The sequence below is a fragment of the Solanum tuberosum genome, unplaced genomic scaffold (genome assembly GCF_000226075.1).
Source record: "Solanum tuberosum cultivar DM 1-3 516 R44 unplaced genomic scaffold, SolTub_3.0 scf00017, whole genome shotgun sequence".
Lineage (NCBI taxonomy): Eukaryota > Viridiplantae > Streptophyta > Magnoliopsida > Solanales > Solanaceae > Solanum > Solanum tuberosum.
Window position 1 is genome coordinate 3,087,984 of NW_006238943.1, and position 18,396 is coordinate 3,106,379.

The 18,396-nt window shown below is 36.6% G+C and overlaps 1 protein-coding gene across 1 annotated transcript in view; it reads right to left on the minus strand.

Annotated features, from left to right (window-relative positions):
* Positions 1-18,396, minus strand: part of LOC102604569 (uncharacterized) — a 32,296-nt gene that overhangs the window by 5,116 nt on the left and 8,784 nt on the right. Inside the window, exons 8-23 of the mRNA XM_006340335.2 lie at positions 18,039-18,145; positions 14,571-14,699; positions 13,724-13,785; positions 13,479-13,643; positions 11,072-11,232; positions 10,935-10,966; positions 9,905-10,062; positions 8,453-8,532; positions 7,734-7,799; positions 7,364-7,650; positions 7,113-7,220; positions 5,892-5,989; positions 5,507-5,567; positions 4,723-4,799; positions 4,541-4,612; positions 4,261-4,337 (exon numbers count right to left, since the gene is read on the minus strand). Of these exons, the coding sequence (XP_006340397.1) occupies positions 4,261-4,337; positions 4,541-4,612; positions 4,723-4,799; positions 5,507-5,567; positions 5,892-5,989; positions 7,113-7,220; positions 7,364-7,650; positions 7,734-7,799; positions 8,453-8,532; positions 9,905-10,062; positions 10,935-10,966; positions 11,072-11,232; positions 13,479-13,643; positions 13,724-13,785; positions 14,571-14,699; positions 18,039-18,145 (1,740 nt within the window). The remainder of the gene's footprint in view (positions 1-4,260; positions 4,338-4,540; positions 4,613-4,722; positions 4,800-5,506; positions 5,568-5,891; positions 5,990-7,112; positions 7,221-7,363; positions 7,651-7,733; positions 7,800-8,452; positions 8,533-9,904; positions 10,063-10,934; positions 10,967-11,071; positions 11,233-13,478; positions 13,644-13,723; positions 13,786-14,570; positions 14,700-18,038; positions 18,146-18,396) is intronic.

Genomic DNA, 18,396 nt, shown 5'->3' on the forward strand with positions numbered 1-18,396 from the left:
AAGAACTACTTTGTCTTAAGGAGAAGGAAGCATTAACAAGAAACTATAGAATCCTTAGTGATTAATGGAGAAGAGTCTTCAGATCCTGTTGCAATCAGACATGAAATTGTGGATTTTATCAGATTTTGTACAAGGAGACAGAAAGTTGGAGACCATCTTTGAACATCTTGGATGTTCAAACAATCACAGAAGAAGAACAAATCTTGTTGTCTAGAGACTTTGAGGAGGAAGAAGTTTTGGAAGGAACCTGGACCAGATGGCTATACAATGGCTTTCTTCAGTGTTTTTTGGGAAACTATCAAGTATCAAAGATGATGTGATGCAGACCTTCCACAAATTTCATGCTCATCAAAAGTTTGAAAAGAGTTTTAATGCCACATTTGTAGCTTTAATTCCAAAGAAGGTGGGGGGCAAATGAGCTAAAGGATTTTAGACCTATCAGCTTGATCACAGGGGAATACAAGATCATAGCTAAGGTGTTGGCACAAAGGTTGAAAAAGGTGATCAGTAAGCTAATAAACAAGCACCAAATGGCCTTTATCAAAGGAAGGCAAATCATAGATGCTGCACTTCTAGCTAGTGAGTGTATTGATTTTAGAATTAGGGGTGGAACCCCTGGACTGATGTGCAAGCTAGACATTGAGAAGGCATATGACCATTTGAACTGGGAGTTTCTAATCAATGTCCTAAGGCAGATGGGGTTTGGGTGGAGATGGTTAAGCTGGATAAATTTCTGCATTAAAACCACTGGTTCTCCATACTTGTAAATGGAGAACCAGTTGGTTTTTTTCCAGCAGAAAGAGGCCTGAGACAAGGGGACCCACTATCCCCCTTTCTATTTATCTTAGCCATGGAAGGTTTGGACAGATTGATGAGAGTTGCTTCTCAGAATAACTGGATAAGGGGCTTTTCCATAAAAAAAAAATGATACAATTGAACTAACACATCTTTTGTATGCAGATGACACATTGGTATTCTGTGAAGCTGAGCAGGAACAAATTTGCTACTTAAGAGTGATCCTGGTGGTCTTTGAGGCTTGCTCAGGATTAAAAGTAAACTGGAGAAAGAGTAGCTATTTTCCAATTAAGGAAGTGCAACAGATTGAGGATCTTGCAAGCATTTTGAAGTGCAAGATAGAGAAGCTCCCAACAGTTTATCTTGGTATGCCTTTGGGATCCGAGCACAAAGCAAAAAAAATTTGGAATGGCATTATTGAGAAAACAGAAAAGAAATTGGCTATATGGAAATCTCAATACCTATCTCTGGGAGGTAGAGTTACACTAATTAACTCAGTTCTGGATTCTTTACCCACTTATGTGATGTCCCTCTTTCCTATTCCTAGTAGGATAGTGAAGGTTTTAGATGCACTCAGAAGGAACTTCTTATGGCAAGGGAACAAGATAGAAAAGGGATTCAACCTGGTGAAATGGTATGTAGTACAACAAAGCAAGAAAGATGGGGGGCTGGGAGTGAGAAATTTAAAAGTTCATAACATGAGCCTCCTCTCAAAATGGTTGTGGAGATATAATCAGGAGGTAGGCTCTATGGAAAGAGATAATAAACCACAAATATGGGCAAGAGGACTTCTGGTGCACTAGTGAAGTTAATGAAACTTATGGGGTTGGGGTGTGGAGGACCATCAGAAACCTTTGGGAGAGTCTAAAGAACAACTCAAAAATTGTGGTGGGCAGAGGAGACAAAACAAAGTTTTGGCTAGATGATTGGTGTGGAAATGGGATTTTGAGGGACTTGTTCCCTATTCTTTTCTCAATATGCACAAATACCAACAGCAAGATAGAGGAGATATGGTCACCACAAGGTTGGAATATAATATTTAGAAGACCGCTAAATGACTGGGAGATTGATGGAATGGTGGAGTGTTTGGGCTTGATTGGTGGATTCCCAGGTACTACTCTAGAGCCTGATAGATTAGCATGGGGACATCACAAAGATGGGGTATTTTCAGTGAATAGATTATACAACTGGGGACTTAAAAGATGTGCACGAAGATCCATTGGACCTTGGAACACAATATGGAAAAGTGTGGCTCCGCCAAGGTGAAGTGCTTCACTTGGTTGGTTGCTAGGAAAAAATGTTCGACTCATGAGGCAATGCAGAAGAGGCGCATCAACTTAGTATCCAGATGTCTCCTTTGTAAAGAAGCTCTGGAAACTAACAAACACTTATTCACTTATTCATGCACTGTAAGGTAACTGCTCAGGTGTGGGCTCTGTTTACAAGCATAGCCAATGAATATTGGACTATGCCTGAACACACCTCTGACCTTCTTAGTTGCTGGATCAAAAGGGGAGGCAGCATAAGTCAGAAAAGATGGTGGAGAACAGTTCCAGCATGTATCTAGTGGATTATATGGAAAGAAAGGAATCAGAGAATTTTTTAAGGAAAGGAGTGTACAATACAGAAGATCAAATGGAAAGTAATTACTACTTTAGGTTTTTGGTGTAAAAACAGGATATAGAAGAGGAGTTCCAATTAGTGGACTTCATAGGTTCTCTGTAAGTATTTCTTTTTAGTCTTTTCCCTTTCTTGTAACAGTTTTTGGAGGTGGCCAGCATAGCCCTTAATGCTGAGGAATACAAAAGTTACCAGTTTCAAAAAAAAAAGTACATTGTAGAGTATCCAATTCCTCACACACTTCATGTCATATACTACTGTCAGAAGAGACCCTCGTCTTGAGGGAAAGGAAGAATTGACAAGAGTACATGATTGAGTATCCCCACACATTTCATGTGTTACTTCATGCACATACCACTGTCATGGGTAAATTGAGAACCCTCCAAAGGATTTTCTTATGAGACGTAGCAGACAAGAACCTTAAAGTTTTCATCAAGGCCTGTTAGTAAGGAGCATACTCTACAAAGCGAGGTGATAGTAGAAGTGCAGAATTGTGAAAGAGGGATGGAGAAGTAAACATGTCATACTTCACTTGGGTGCAGTCTTAGGAGGAATATATTAAAGGATCAGTAGATTTCAGTAGCAAAGGCAACATCACTTTCAGGGCAAGACATATAAGCTGAATCTTGATTTGGAATCACAAGTGGTGGAGAGCACAGTAGAAACTACAATTCCCAGATTACAATATCTCAAGCTTGAGCCAAAAGGAGATGACATCACAACCGATCCATGGGACATAAGGAGGAGTTCTCTGGGACAAAATTCAGGATTGAGGAGTGATTCCAAGGCCAAATTAAAAAAAAAAACACCTAAGTTTACGCGTGTATTTTTCCTTGGACATGATCTAATCGTTGTCTATAGCCAAAACCTAATGAGGAGCCTCGTCGATCTAATTTTCATTTGCTGCATGGTAAACAAGAGAAGAAGAGTTGCACATGATGTATTCGTTCTTGGATACAATGTAGTCATTGCCAATGGATATAATCTTAGTAAGGACCTCACAAATCATTTTCATAAACTAAGCATGGTGCTAAACAAGAGAAAATTAACCATAAATTACCAAAAGTCCTAAACTACTGTTTTCCACTAGTCTATTAGCAGAGTATAGCAATCAAACGAGGAAACAGCCCAATATTCCCTGTCATTTAACTCAGATATATACCAAAAGCAAAGATGAAGTTAAGAGGAGACAGAAACATAAGGAGACAAATAGCATATAAAAATACAATACTGTAAAATAAGAGGAAAGGAGAGATCTATTTATGACTTGATGACTTGTAGAAAATGTACTTATAGGTGTCAAATATGACACTTATGATACTTGTCCTATGAGGGACACTAATACATATTTTCACGTGTCTGTTGTGACTAACTCCAAGCTAACTGTTGAAGTGTGTAACCATACCATCTAAGAACTTAATCTGCATAATTATGTCTTCAACAAGCACCCCATCACAAAGCACGTCGAAATTCTTCCACGACAACGGGCGATGATGAGACTAGAACTCGAGATCCTCTATCTGCTCTATATTGAATTTGTGTGACCATCTCATTTAAAAGTTTAAGCTATTGGAGGAAACACACGTTTATTTGCTTTGTAATGTCTTCAACAAATATGATATGGGGATCCAACACTAACACTATCTTTATATCAGAGAAATTCCAAAGGACCAACTGGTACACGATTCAAAATTTGGTGGATTATGACAAGTTCGAACTCCAATCTAACATAACCAACTAAAAGAGGAAAAGTAAAAGGCCACTTAAACCCATAATGAAGCGGTGTGTGTGTGTGTGTGTGTGTGGGCGGGGCGGGGGGGTCGAGAAGAAAGATATCTCACTAACCTTTCAGGTTTCAGTAGAGGAATTCTGACAAGCGATCCAAAACGTTCAATAAGCTCACTCTCGAACTCCTGACGGTTCTGAGTGGAAGTGTACCAACAGAGTCAGATACAAATGGCTTATATATTTACTTTTTAAGACTAACAAAATACGGGATAAGAACTCAGATAATCTTGTTAGCTGAATGAATCAGATGCAAATAACTTATATATTTACTTTTAAAGACTAAGAAAATACGGGATAAGAACTCAGATAATCTTGTTAGCTGAATAAGACTTTGTACCTTTCCATCATAAAGGTGATAAAACATTAACATCACATATCCAGCATTTGCAGATGACTTGTCAAGATTTCCCTGCAGGATCAAGCAGAAAAGAGAGGACTAAGGCATCAATATCCAAGTTGAATGGAGTAAATGGGTGAAGAGCATTTAACAAGGACGGAGTAACGTGAAGAATTAAGTACCGGATGATTAACACGCTGAAGTACTCGGAATATAAAAACCGCCAGTGCGTCAATAGAGAATGGATTGATTTCAGTTCCTGAATGATTAATTACACAATTATTAAGACCCCATTTAGTGCACACATAGATGAGTATGATACAAGGAAAAAACCAAATGAACTTTCTAACAAGCAATTCTTACTAACAGGACCAACATCACCAACCATACAGAAAGGTAATGTCAAACATCATTTGTGCAAGCACCATTAAGCATATTAGCCTACGATTGTTCTCCAAGAAACAAAAGCATATAACAAGATGATACAGAGTTTCACCACTCTAAGTGAAAGATAACCAAACTGCAATGCCAGGAGTGTAGGTGGGAATTATCTGTCTAATCTCAACATACAAAAAGATGATGAGGGTTCACCACTATAAGTTAAACAGACAAGACAACTGCAAAGTCAGAGTTCCACATGAATCGGACATAATTTTTCACTTGGCAAGAAACAAGAATTGTCAATAACACAAATCGCATTGTAAGAAATGCAAAATAAAGCCATTGGGTGAACAACCAAATCAATTGCCCCAGCTTTTTCACAAATTAAAGCAAACTTGCATGAGAAACAGCGTAACAGATTATTAAAACCTTTGTTGCTCTGACTCTCTAAAACTGTTGCCGCACCCGTGTCGGATCCTCCAAAATGCACTGCTTTTGGAGGATCTAACAAGCACCCAGCTACATTTTTAAAAAGTCTGAGTATCATAGATCAAAACAGAAACTAAAAAGGAACTATCTATATACCTTCTGAATCAGGTATGACTGGAATAGCAGATGCTTTGGTGCTTAGGCACATGTTCTCAATCTGCAAAGATGAGAATAAACCCGGTGAGGCAATGAAGCACTACTACTACATCTTAAGTTATTTCTGAAACAAAATAGTCCTAAAACTCAAGTTCTTTATATATACATTCCACGTCACTCTAAAACTAGAAGATGCATTCTGTGGCATTATAAGTAGAACGCTAAGTAGAGAGAACTGATGCTACAAATAGACTGTTTAATATCAAGATCTGAAACACTACCACTGCTCTTATGTTAATTTAGAACTGAAAATAACCTTAAAAAGGGTCGTATATGAAAAATTGTATCAGAGGCTTTGTACTACTCAGGGAACAGTTAAACTTACCTGTTTCCATACTTCCTCATTTGGTGCATTCTTGTCAGCAAGCATGATCGAGTAAGGTTTTCTTCGACGTTCATCAGCAACTTTTTGCCAATATCTACCTATTAATATGATGGACATACAGAGATCAAACTTTATTATCTGAGAGAATGTTAAGTTCTTCAAGCAAGGAAAAGAGGCAGAGTATTACTCTCTCCATTTCAATTTAGATATCTTACTTTGACTAGGCACAGAATTTAGGAAAATAACGGAGACTTTTGAATCTTGTCGTCTTAAACTAAAGATGTGGTGCATTCTTGTCAGCAAGCATGATCGAGTAAGGTTTTCTTCGACGTTCATCAGCAACTTTTTGCCAATATCTACCTATTAATATGATGGACATACAGAGATCAAACTTTATTATCTGAGAGAATGTTAAGTTCTTCAAGCAAGGAAAAGAGGCAGAGTATTACTCTCTCCATTTCAATTTAGATATCTTACTTTGACTAGGCACAGAATTTAGGAAAATAACAGACTTTTGAATCTTGTCATCTTAAACTAAAGATGTGTGCATTGTACCAAAATCCATTTGAATCTTGTGAACAAACCATGTAGAATGTTGGAATCAGAGATTTACGAAATATACAAAGAGGCATTCTTTTTTAAACAAATTAGAAATGAAACTTAGACACCTAGAATGAAACAGAGGAAGTAATATAAGTTTCGGGTGTCATATGTTTGTGGCAAGAAAGAACATGATGACAATGCATTTAGTTCCAAGTACAACTTTTGTCAATTGGTTCCAACCTAAATTAAAGAGCAAATGCTTGTCAGAACAACTAATCGGTACTCCCTGTCCCAATAATATACAAAACTCCTTTCCGTTATGGGATGTCGCAAAATCTTTAATGCCCTTCTATTTCTATACAACTTGCACAACTTCTAAGAATTCAATTTCATTAAACTATTTCAAAAAAAATTTAAAATTTTGATGTCGTTGTTTTCAATTAACTAACCTCCAACCATTACTTTAAAGATATTCTTCCACTATCACTGCTCTGATATACAAGGAAAATCCTAAACCTTGTGCTTGTGAGGTTGTCAAACACCATAATACAGGACGAGATGAAGTGAGTAAATGATATGCCGACAACAACCTAAAGGCACAAGATACATGGACATGCAAAAATAAAATTCCTTTGTAAATAAGGAACATACAAAATGATGTTGAAAAGCACCTCATACCTTTGATAAGATCACCCATTAAACTATGAATTGGTCGATCATCTCCAAGCCCTCCTGGAGCATTCAGTATTTCCTTACAAAGTGCAGATTTAGCACAACCTGGTATTCCTGCAATTCAGCATTGCATGTCAAAAAGAATGCTTACTTCAATAGTTGCAGGAGGTTCTAGAAGAGGTTCATTACATATAGAATACATACAAGACTTCAGATATAGTATACAATCTGAATATCCAAAACCAGTTCAATCTTACCTGGAAAGAAAACAATGAGACCCTCATTCTTTGCGACCATGTCTTTGGTGGAAATACTAGGGCTTGAAGGAGCAATATCTTTCGTCGGCTCAAGATCACCCTCTACATCTTCTCCTTCAACAATAGCCATGAAATCTTCAACTTTGACAAAATTTCCAGCAGAGCCTATCAATGCCTGATTTTGTGGACTACGCTTTGCATATTGTTCAAGGAAGGGCTCAGCTTCACTTAGGTATGTGGATGATGACAATGATTTGTTCCCATATTTTCGGCGTATATATACTGCCCTGAAAATTAGTTCATGTAAGATGCTGCACTGGGAAATTAAAAGTGACTCATCGTAAAAAATCATAAGCCCATTTAGTGTTACCATTCATCAAGCATCTTGCTGAGTTCTCGTTGCTTGGCTGCTGAAGTATTCCAAATTTTCATTTGCCTAGATCAATCATATTGTTATAGAAATCAATATACTATAGAATCTATCCTTCAGAATTGATAAGACAGTGCGGCCAAAATATCATTCTCTCATTTTGAGAGGAAATGTACTAGAAACATGTCCTTGTATCACTGAATTAGGCAGGCCATAAAAATACAAGCTTGAGAATGTAAGAATACAAACATTTGTTAGATAACCTCAAACTTGTGTAAGAAGAACAACTACTAAAAAATATTTAGGTCTAGATTCAAAGTAGTTACACTTAACAGACAGTACCTATAAGAACTGAAAACTAGTAATTCGATAATAGTTTAATAGGTTAATAGATTCAATGAATATATCACTTTTTTTTATCAAGTGTCTTTTCAAAACCATAATTTGAAAGCTGATAATGATAAATCATTATGAGCATCTCAGACAACTTAGATAATTCATAAGAACTGTAGCACATCATTATATGACAACAAACACCTCCTTAGAGAATTATTAAGATGTGGCTGGAACAACATATAATTAAATTATGTCGACTACAATGTAGCAGCAGCTCCTTATTGAAAAAATTGGAAACACAAACACAATGCATATGAAGACATCAAGGAGTTCAACGAGAACTTGTCCATTGAAGAACAAAGAACCAACCAGATAAACCTTACCTCAGGTAATAAGCCTTATATGCAGAAGGTCCTTCTTTGAAAAGAGTCGACAAGCCATTACGGATCAAAAAAGTTCTCAACTGCACAGTAAACAAATATTAAGATGCAATTTCTCAGATCAACACGTGATAAATTTCAAAGCAACATTCTAACTAATTATGTTCCAAATTTAGATCTTATTAAGTGGAAAAATAACTGCGTATCATATACTTCACCAAAAAAAAAAAGAGGGTTTTCCACTGCAGTCACTTTCACTATTTTAATTCAATTTGCAAGCTCAAGCTCAACATATAAAGAACCTCACAGAAAAAGTGTTAAGCACATCAAAGTACCAGCTATGAACTCCGTATCTCATCCCTTCCTTGAATTTTTTTTGTTTGAAAAGGTAGCATATTTATATAATAATAAACTACACAAAGGGTGTAGTAATCACCCATAATTACAAGATAAATAAAGGGAAAAACAACTCCTAATCCTTTTGTCTTCTCACAAGGATTCTAACAACAACATACCAGGTGTAATCCCACAAGTGGGGTTTGGGGAAGGTGGCGTATCAGCAACACTTACCCCTACCTTGTGAAGGTAGAGAGGTTGTTTGAAATAGACCCTCAACTCAAATATTCACAAGGATTCTAGTACATCATAAATAGATCCGGGATCTTCTAAAAATTCTTGTTTACACCACACACTTTTCTTTGCTTCAATTCCACAAAAATATCCTTTCACCTTGTCCAAATTCTTTTTCACACGGCAGAATGGGAAATAAGGACATAACATAGCTGGCAGATTGAACAGGTTGTAAAAAGGCTCCATAGCAGTCTTGGTACTGTGCAGTGCATTCAAATAGATTCTTGCAAAAAAATTTCAGATAGTGGGATTCCGTTATTCAAAACCTACTTCTATATAGCCATCTTTGTACAAATTCTTTATAACAAAACCAGAAGATTATCCTTTCTTAACATAATTGATGTAGTACCACCGAAGGATTTTTTTAAATAAAATTAAGCAGCAGGCTCGATATCTGGTGGGCTGGTGGCTCTCCCAATTCCTTCGACTTTAGCCTTACAGACATACTCTATCCCCACAAACTTTGATTTCTCATGAGAGGGTGAAAGGATCCTAAAAGCAACATCTATAGATCCCTAGTCCGTGTCGTTTATGGTTAAATCTAGGACGGTATCTCGCCATCTTCTAGCGGCCAACATTGGTTCCAGTATCAAATAAGCTTATTGTTTGATTATATTTGGTAAGAACGAAATAATGGGCACTTATTTCATGCACTGCTCTATTCTGCATGAGGCATGCATCAAAGAAATAAAATACATTTAAAAGATAAGCAGAACTTGAAAAGGTATGCCCCTAGTAGCAGCAGAACAACCAGTTCCAACTCACCAACAGGCAAGAGTGACATGAAATCTCTGTGAATGAAAGCTTATCTAGAAGCTGCATTACCTTATAAGGAAGGAATTTCATCTTGACCATCAGATTTGCATCTTCATCAGCTAAACTGCTGTCCTCTTCCTCATTTTTCACCACTTGATTGCTACTTCCTGCCATTTCGGCAGTTTTCTTCTCATTGACCTTGAATAAATCCAGGTCCACAAAAAAGCCTGTGAACAGCTACATCAGCAACTCAGGGTGCAAAAGAGGATGCGATGAGTAAGGAGAGAGGGAGGCTCTCACTGAGTGGAGACTACCCTTTTCTAATGAACATAACAGAAGATAGCAGGTGAAGACTGGAACTCAAAGATCTATAGGGGGGCACTATTATAGATCATTCAGAGGGGACATGACTGTAACTTTTTGTGTTCCCACAAAAGAAAACTTTCAAAATTGTCTTGAGTCAAAATTTCATATGACTTTTTAAATACCATAACTTTGTTCTCAAATAGGAGTAACAGAAGTTTCACCTCAAGCACCAGCAAGAAACCACTAATTTACTCCTAGAAGAGGAAAAATTAAAGCTGAAGAATATATATACACACACATACATTATATGAAACTCTTATTTTATTTTATTTAGTATGATGATGACATGAAATGAGCTTAAATGGAGAAGTGGAGATCCATATAGCCGACCCCAACATGTTTGGGACAAAAGTGTTGTGTTGTTTGGTTACTTGTACTAAAAATGGGATATATAGGGAAAGATTTAAAATATGTATTTATATCTGAACTTACTAAATTTAAAGGAAAAGATAAAGGTTAATTTTTTTATATTTTGATGTTTAGTCCATATATTGTTATCCATGTTTTATTAGGTATAAAATGATACCAATTGGCAATTGGTGTACTAAATTATGCATGATTAGCTATGCAGGACTCAAAGACTTGAGTTCAATGTTATACATGATTAGACAAACCTGGTGTCTCACTTCAAAGTTATAGGCTTTACCAGTTAGCAAGGTTAAAGGTTATACAAGTTAGCAGCTAACAGATAATTTCCAGTTTTGGCTGAGAATAATAAATGAACAAATATTACCTCGATACAAAGGCCACAGTCCTGGTTGGTGTCTGACATGAAAAGAATTATTTTAATCAAGAAAATCACACAAGATAAGTACCAAAACCCAAAAGCTAAACATCAGAAAAATTCTATTGAAACAGTTAAAAATAGACCTCATCTCTTTCTGGTACCGGCGGAAGCCTGAATCACTATGTACATGGATGACCATTTTGAAAGGCAGGTTGTCACTCGATAAATCATTAATTTTATGGAAGTTATAGTAACACTTGAAAGCAGCAGGAAAGCGTTTTTCCCTCATCAAACGAACCATTTCCTGAAGATGAATATATCCCAAATGAATAATGTTGGTTAACAAAGTTGAGACTAAAGAAATAACTAAAATCTTTTTTTTTTTAAAACAGGTAACTTTGTATATTACTACAACAGTACATAGGCAGTACTGAGCCATATTTACAATAAGATCATCAAATCCAGCTACCTGATCCTAAATTGAGTCTAGTACATCAATTAGGGAGATAGTGTCATTGGAGTATAATTGATTACACCAAAAACACAGTAGCAACAAGCAATTAAGCTTGACTTTTTGAATGCTGTTTTCTATACTATCAAAATATATGGAATTCCTCTCCTTCCTTATTGCCCACCAAATGCTAGCAGGGACAATTCTCCATCTCTCTCTATTGCCCACCAAAGAGATAACTAAAATCTTACAACTATCTATCAGGTCCTTCAAGAAAAAGTCACAAAACAGTTAAGCCACACACCAAAGACTAATCCACGTAGTTCCATGAACACAATCAGAATATCTGTATATTTTCCAAACAATAAGGTGTGTGTGTGGGGTGGGGACGGCGGCAAAAGCCAAAAGCAATGACAAAAGACAGGGCCAGTTTAGCCAGAGAGAGGAAGAAACCAAATTTTTTTCATGTATGAAATAAAAGATGCATATAATTAGTGAACGTCATAATTATTGTCCCTGAAAACCATGTTCAACCGCTCAGAGAGATGGGAAGATGATGCGAAGAAACAGGCCCATTAATTTACTTTTGGGAAGTTATTCGTTCATCCCTTCCTGCTAATTTGTGCAGCTAAAAGAAAGTAAAATATTACTTCCCATCTGGCAATCATTCATTTTCACCTCTACCAAGCAAGGTGTAAGATAGATAATCAGACATATACACAGATTCAAAAGACATCTAAAATAGGGAGCAAAAGCAAAGGAAAATTAAAACATCAACACCATATTTACAACATAATTGTACTCCTCCCTTAGTTAAATTGGTTGATGTGCTTCCCTTTTTTGATTGTAATCAAAGCTCACTTTCTCAATGGAACACTCCACCAAAAGGACAATAAAAACCTGTGTATACAACTCTTGCTGCTTCATGACACCAAAAAACTAACGAATAATCACTCTGGGTACCCCTACCCTAAAATGGTTTGCAATATAAAACTCTATGTCAAATTAAACCACAACACATTTTAAGAAGGGTGAACATCAAAGTAAAGATATGGGATTTTGTGACAGGAAAACATGAAATACGAAGTCGGGTATTTGAAATCCATTGAGTGTGCCATAAATTCCAAACCAGCTTAATTTCCTTGTTACACAACATTTCCTTCTAGGGGGTAGTTATTCTCACTTTCTCATGTCTACAAAATTACTTGAATTGAAGTGTTTCCCCATGTTCCCACTACTGTTACTAAACACCACAAGAATGCCAGGGACCAAGCAAAAGTTGCAGTTGCAGTATAATATTGTCCTCTAAAACCGAAACAAAACACAAGGGTATTCTATGAGTATCTAGATTCAGGTGTTACATGTTGATCAAAAATATTGTAACCTCTTTAAAATTGATACTTCCACTATTATAACTTCCCTTAAGGATGTATTATTTCCCTCAGTTTCTTTTATAATTAAAATAATCACCTTCATAATAAACTCTGGTGAATATTTCTCACACATCTTCCATTTTGAATTTTATCTCATATACTACAATTTATTTCTCCTACACTACCAAGGTTTCTGATTCATACTTCATCTGCTTTAGCAAAAAGAAGATACACAACTAGGCGAAGAAGAAGTCAATGGTGAATATCTGTTTGCCCCCCTCTTCAATCAATGTGTTGACCTTTGTCGCTTTTGCCCTTTAATTTTTTCATGTGTAGGGGCACTTCTTTAGCCTAATCAATAGTTGTTATGATGAATCACACGTGGGAGAGATATGAAATCTCTGTCAACATGAAGCAATTAGCAATGATCATCGTGAAAGCAATTATGCTAAAATGAGGTTTTGTTGAGCATGCTACAAAAAGAGGGTGATCTGATATGTTGATAATTAGGGAAGAAAAACTAGGGTAAATATACGACTAGGTAGCAAATTAGCTAGCTCCTCTTTCTGAAAACCGGTACCACTATAAGAAGATTGTAGTAACATATAAGAAGAAACTAATTTGGTTAGGTCAGTGATGACTATCAAGAAATAAACAACCAACAGTAACATCAACAAATTAATTAGGAGATATTTTAAATGAATCACTTCAGAAAATTTCCCAAACCTGTAATTTTCCTGTAGAAAAATCAGCAGGATGTGATTGTAGGAACTTTGACACAACAGATCGATCAGCATTTCTTGAATGTGAGCCGGAATCATCATCTCCAAACCAGTCCAAATAATTCGGGCAGAAAGCCGTGCCAGCACTCTGAAGAAGTGCCTTTATTTGCTGCACATAGAAGAGAACTAAAGTTTGGTACATTGGTTACATGAAACTACTCTTTGCTCCTGAATCACATCGACATTTACCTGCTTTTCTGATCTATTTGCAGCGCAAATTTCACGTAGCGTAGGTCCCAAGTCCAAACCCTCTGGAGAAGGCAAAAACACTTATGAAATCAAAAGGAGTAATAAACCCAATTGTCTCACAACTACAATGCCTGAATCCCAGTTGAATTGGGGTATGAATCCTCATTGACTATGTCTCTCCATTAAGGCTTAGACCAATATTATACAAAATAAAAATAAAAATAAAAAAACACTAGGAGCTCTTTAAATTTCTGGCAGGATTTATCCACTAATTCCCTAAGTTTTCCCGTCAAAGGACCTATCTTCCAAATATCTAGCAAAATATAAAATATTGATTCACATCAAGGACACACAAAAGTAGAAAAAGATAAAAAGCACACACAACCAAAGAAAATTGAAAGAGTTGAACTTGTGGTAGCTGCCTCACATGAATTATTCGAGAGGGGATATTTCTATTACCTATTTCTATTTACTTGGTACGTCTTCTTTCTTAGTTCATCTGATGCCTTAGTCCACTTGAGCCACTTCAACATTGATATCATGCATTTGTTCGTGCAGTTGATGAAGCATATTTTAGATGTGCTTGAAATATATTCACGGTTCAATTTGGGGGTGTATTACAAGAGACTAAGACGACTAGTTGCTGATTAGAAGATACATTTCAAAACTCGGTCACAAGGTGATGTGGGTCACTCACATTGTCATTTAGGCTTCTTTAACCATTCAATCGCACCACGAATAAAACAATCTTCTTACTACTCCATGAAAGCATACAAATAAAATATGTTAACCCCAACAAATAATGGTAGAGTATTTAGTACGATCATATAAGAAAAGATCAGCTTACCACCCTCTAATGGAGGAGGAGAAAAATCCCTCAGAACCCGCTCCATATGCTCTGAGCTCTCACGTTTTACAATGCGTGCCACGAGGCCCTCCAAAATTTCACCCTGCACTTTTATATGGTCTTTTGATCCTGCACATCGAACCAAAGTATGTAGGAGAAAAACACTACTTCAAGGACGAGTACAAACAACATAAACAAATAATGCAGAGGCAAGTGAAGATATTAGAAAGAAAAACGAATACAAGATATCCAAAATGCAATTGCAAATATACAGATAATAGCATGAAGGAATGGCTATTTTAAGATTGTCATTTCACTTCCCAAAAGGAAGTAAGCTTTTAGCAGCAATCAAAGCCTAGAAGCACATGAAGCATTTTGCTTTTAGCAACACGACAATGCTCTAATTAAAATGCTCTTAGAGATCCGTAAAGGAAACAGACAAATGAAACTACTCACTGAAAGAAGTAAAAAGAAAAGATGCTGAGTCGTGACAATTGTCTGTAGTTGGAGAATGAATCTGGCGACATACCCAGAGGGTAAGAATGGATGATAGAGATAAGGCCTTTAAAAAGTAAAAGAGGGTGAAGGGAGAATCTAAGAAGGTAATATGAAAATTCAGGGTAAAACCTTAGACGAGTTGTACCAAAAGCAAAGGCCTCGAGATGGAAAAAGTAAATGTATGAGCTAGCACAACAAAGAGATAAATTCACACTAGACCTTCTTTATTGCATTCATTTTTTTCTTTCAATAAGGTGATTGTTGTACTAAATATTAACGTATGCAAGAGGTATACAACAGAAGAAAATCTAGACAAAAAACATAATTCTCTAGAAATAGTACCCCCCAACCATCTAAACTAACTGGAAACACCTCAGGCGTGCTATGAAAATTCACAAAAACAAGAAAGGTCTTCTAGTTTCTACAGAAAAAATTCCGTTTTTTTCTTTTTCTACCTTTTGAAAGCCCAGAAAAGAAACAAATATTTGAAGGCACTCGGGCTCCATAGGCACGCCAGAAGAGATCCAAAACTATATCCCCACTATCTGCATGGAACTTAGTAATAGACAGGTAAACAATCCACCTCTTCTTCCTCCTCTTACATATATAATATATGATATCTTACTCATATTCTCATATGCAAGAAGAGAACGTCATATAAAATGCTTCATTTTCCTTGACGTACTCGTTATTTGTGGGTGTGACAAGACTAAAGGTCTTCACAGAGGTTCCTCAAAATACACGGGAACTTAACAAAGTTTTGAAGTACAAGTATAAACACCCAACACATAACAAGTCGATAGACGAATCTATGCTCATAAAGAATAGTTCACTACGCAGCCAGCCACGTATAGGAAACAATATCCTCAAAGCGCTATGGTAAAGAAAAAACTGTTCACTCTGTTTATTACACCTCTATGTGGTCCAATTTGAATAACTTTTGGTTGGAATTCTTAAATCACCAATCTTACAAATGTCTTGTAAGCTCCACAAACATTTAAAAGATCCTCTATCCTCTACTTTGTGTAGATGTAGTAGTGCAATAATCATCGGTCTCTAGTTTGATATAATTAGAATAGTTATGCCTTGTCTTGGCCACACCAAACAATGTTCCACACCTTCATGCCCTTTTTTAATAATATTTTTCACCTTCTATCAAAATGATCCCCTCCATGACCCTCCTCTGTAATACATCCTAATGTCTTCTCTTCTCGCCCACCTACTTGAATTCTGTATTATTATTATTTTTCTGATAAGGTAAGATTTGTATAGATTCCAAAGCCAATGAGGCCATAATTACAAGCTACATCTAGATTTAATTAGCAAAAAATGTAAAGAGACTCTAGAAACTGTAGTAGAGCCCTTGTATCTACTATATACTTGAAGTCTGTATTTATTTGTGGTGACTATCCTGCATAGTGCTTCTTTATCAGTGAATCGTCATATCCACATTCGAGTCCCCTCAAATCTTACTCTTGGTCCCCTTACTTTCATAGGAGATGTGATCTCCTTAAGTTTTTTTAAAAAAAAAACAAATTTGTACCACTAGACAGGGCGTCTAGCGGCATTTTATTAATAGTAAGATAAAAACCTCAACGTGAATAAGTACTGCTGTAGATGCTGTGATTAAGCAGGGTCACATAAGACTTAATAGAGACACGGTCCCAGTGACCCATTGGATTGGATTTCTCCCTTGGGCGGACTCCCTATGGGGATAACTTGTTACTTGTAAAGTCCAGGAATGAATGCTTATTAAGGAAGCGGTAAGCTGATGTGCCATTACTGGGTTCCATCCTCTGGCAATTATCGACTCGGGAATGAACGAAGTCGCTTCACTTCAAAGTAGAGGTTTGTGGTAACACTATGCAAGATACTGCCAAGTTAAGTTGGCAAAATTTCCTTGACATAATGTGATCTCCTTTAGTAAGTAATGAAATTTTCATCTCGGCATTTGTTTCAAGAAAATGTTCCTTTTTGAAGCCTCTCAAGTTTCTTGTTGTAACCATAGATACTTTTTTTGAAACTGAAAAAAAAGTATCTATGGTTACAACAAGAAACTTGAGAGGCTTCTTGATGAAGATAACATATAAAGGGAGGATTAAAGTGTATCCGAATGACACCTTCAAGAAAATATAGTACCACCCCGCTAAACATTTCTTCGACCTTCTCAACTAAGCAGATGTGATTTCTGCAATTATATACTCACACAATTTGTGTGATGCTTTCTGTCGTCATGATTTCATACTTTGTCAATTAATCTTCAAACAGATATTCTATGATCAGTGACACTTGCCTCAACTATTGCATCTGGAAATTATTGCATCACTGAACATAAATGTATCACTGACAAACAGAAAATACGAGATTCCAACACTCTCATTCTTCCTCATTATGTCAAGGAAATTTTGCCAACTTAACTTGGCAGTATCTTGCATAGTGTGTCTCTATTAAGTCTTATGCGACCCTGCTTAATCACAGCACTCTACAGCAGTGATTTCCTTGGTCAATTATGGGTGCCATGACGACAATTTGGCATATGAAGGACTTTGGAATATGCATGGCACTGCATCCAACCAAACTCTTCCTCCAGATTACTTAAATATAAGTTACTTCAATACTTGAAAAAACGTTTCCTTCTCTAAAAGTGCAGCAACATACATAAGTGTATAACTACAACTTTATATCCTGATGATCATCTGACATCTTTTTAACTACAACTCTACATAATGACGATCATCTGACATCTCTTTTAACTACTTACTCAACTTTTTTACGAGTTCAAACTAATGTCTCAAGCAATTCTGCAGCACTCTTAGTTAAATTACATTATCTCAGTGGAGGGAAGGTAAAAAAGAATACACTCATACGGCAAACCACCTAATCAAAACAATTAGAGTCACACAAAAGAAAACCAACCAAGTGAAATAAGCTGAACAATTTAAATAGTGTTTTGCACAATGCTAAACTTACCAGGTACAGAAATATCAGCAACTTCAGCAAGAGCCTGGCAAACGGAGGTTGCTGTACCTTCCTCACAGAGTGCATCAAACGCAGCAAAGAAGGAAGTAACTGATTTCCTTCACACGGAAGCCAAGGGATCTTTCAGAAATAGACAGTTTTTCATACTCCAATAAAACAGAAACATACCCAAATTTTATGTGTTCTTTTTAATGGAAAGGAGGCAATGTGAAACAACCACCAATGAAATTGACACTGAGAGCAAGCAAATGGATAAACAACCATCTTCAATAGTAAGAAAGCAATTCAGAATGGGTATTAGAGCTGCCACATGACATAGCTTTTCACAGAAGCCACGAGAAACACGGTG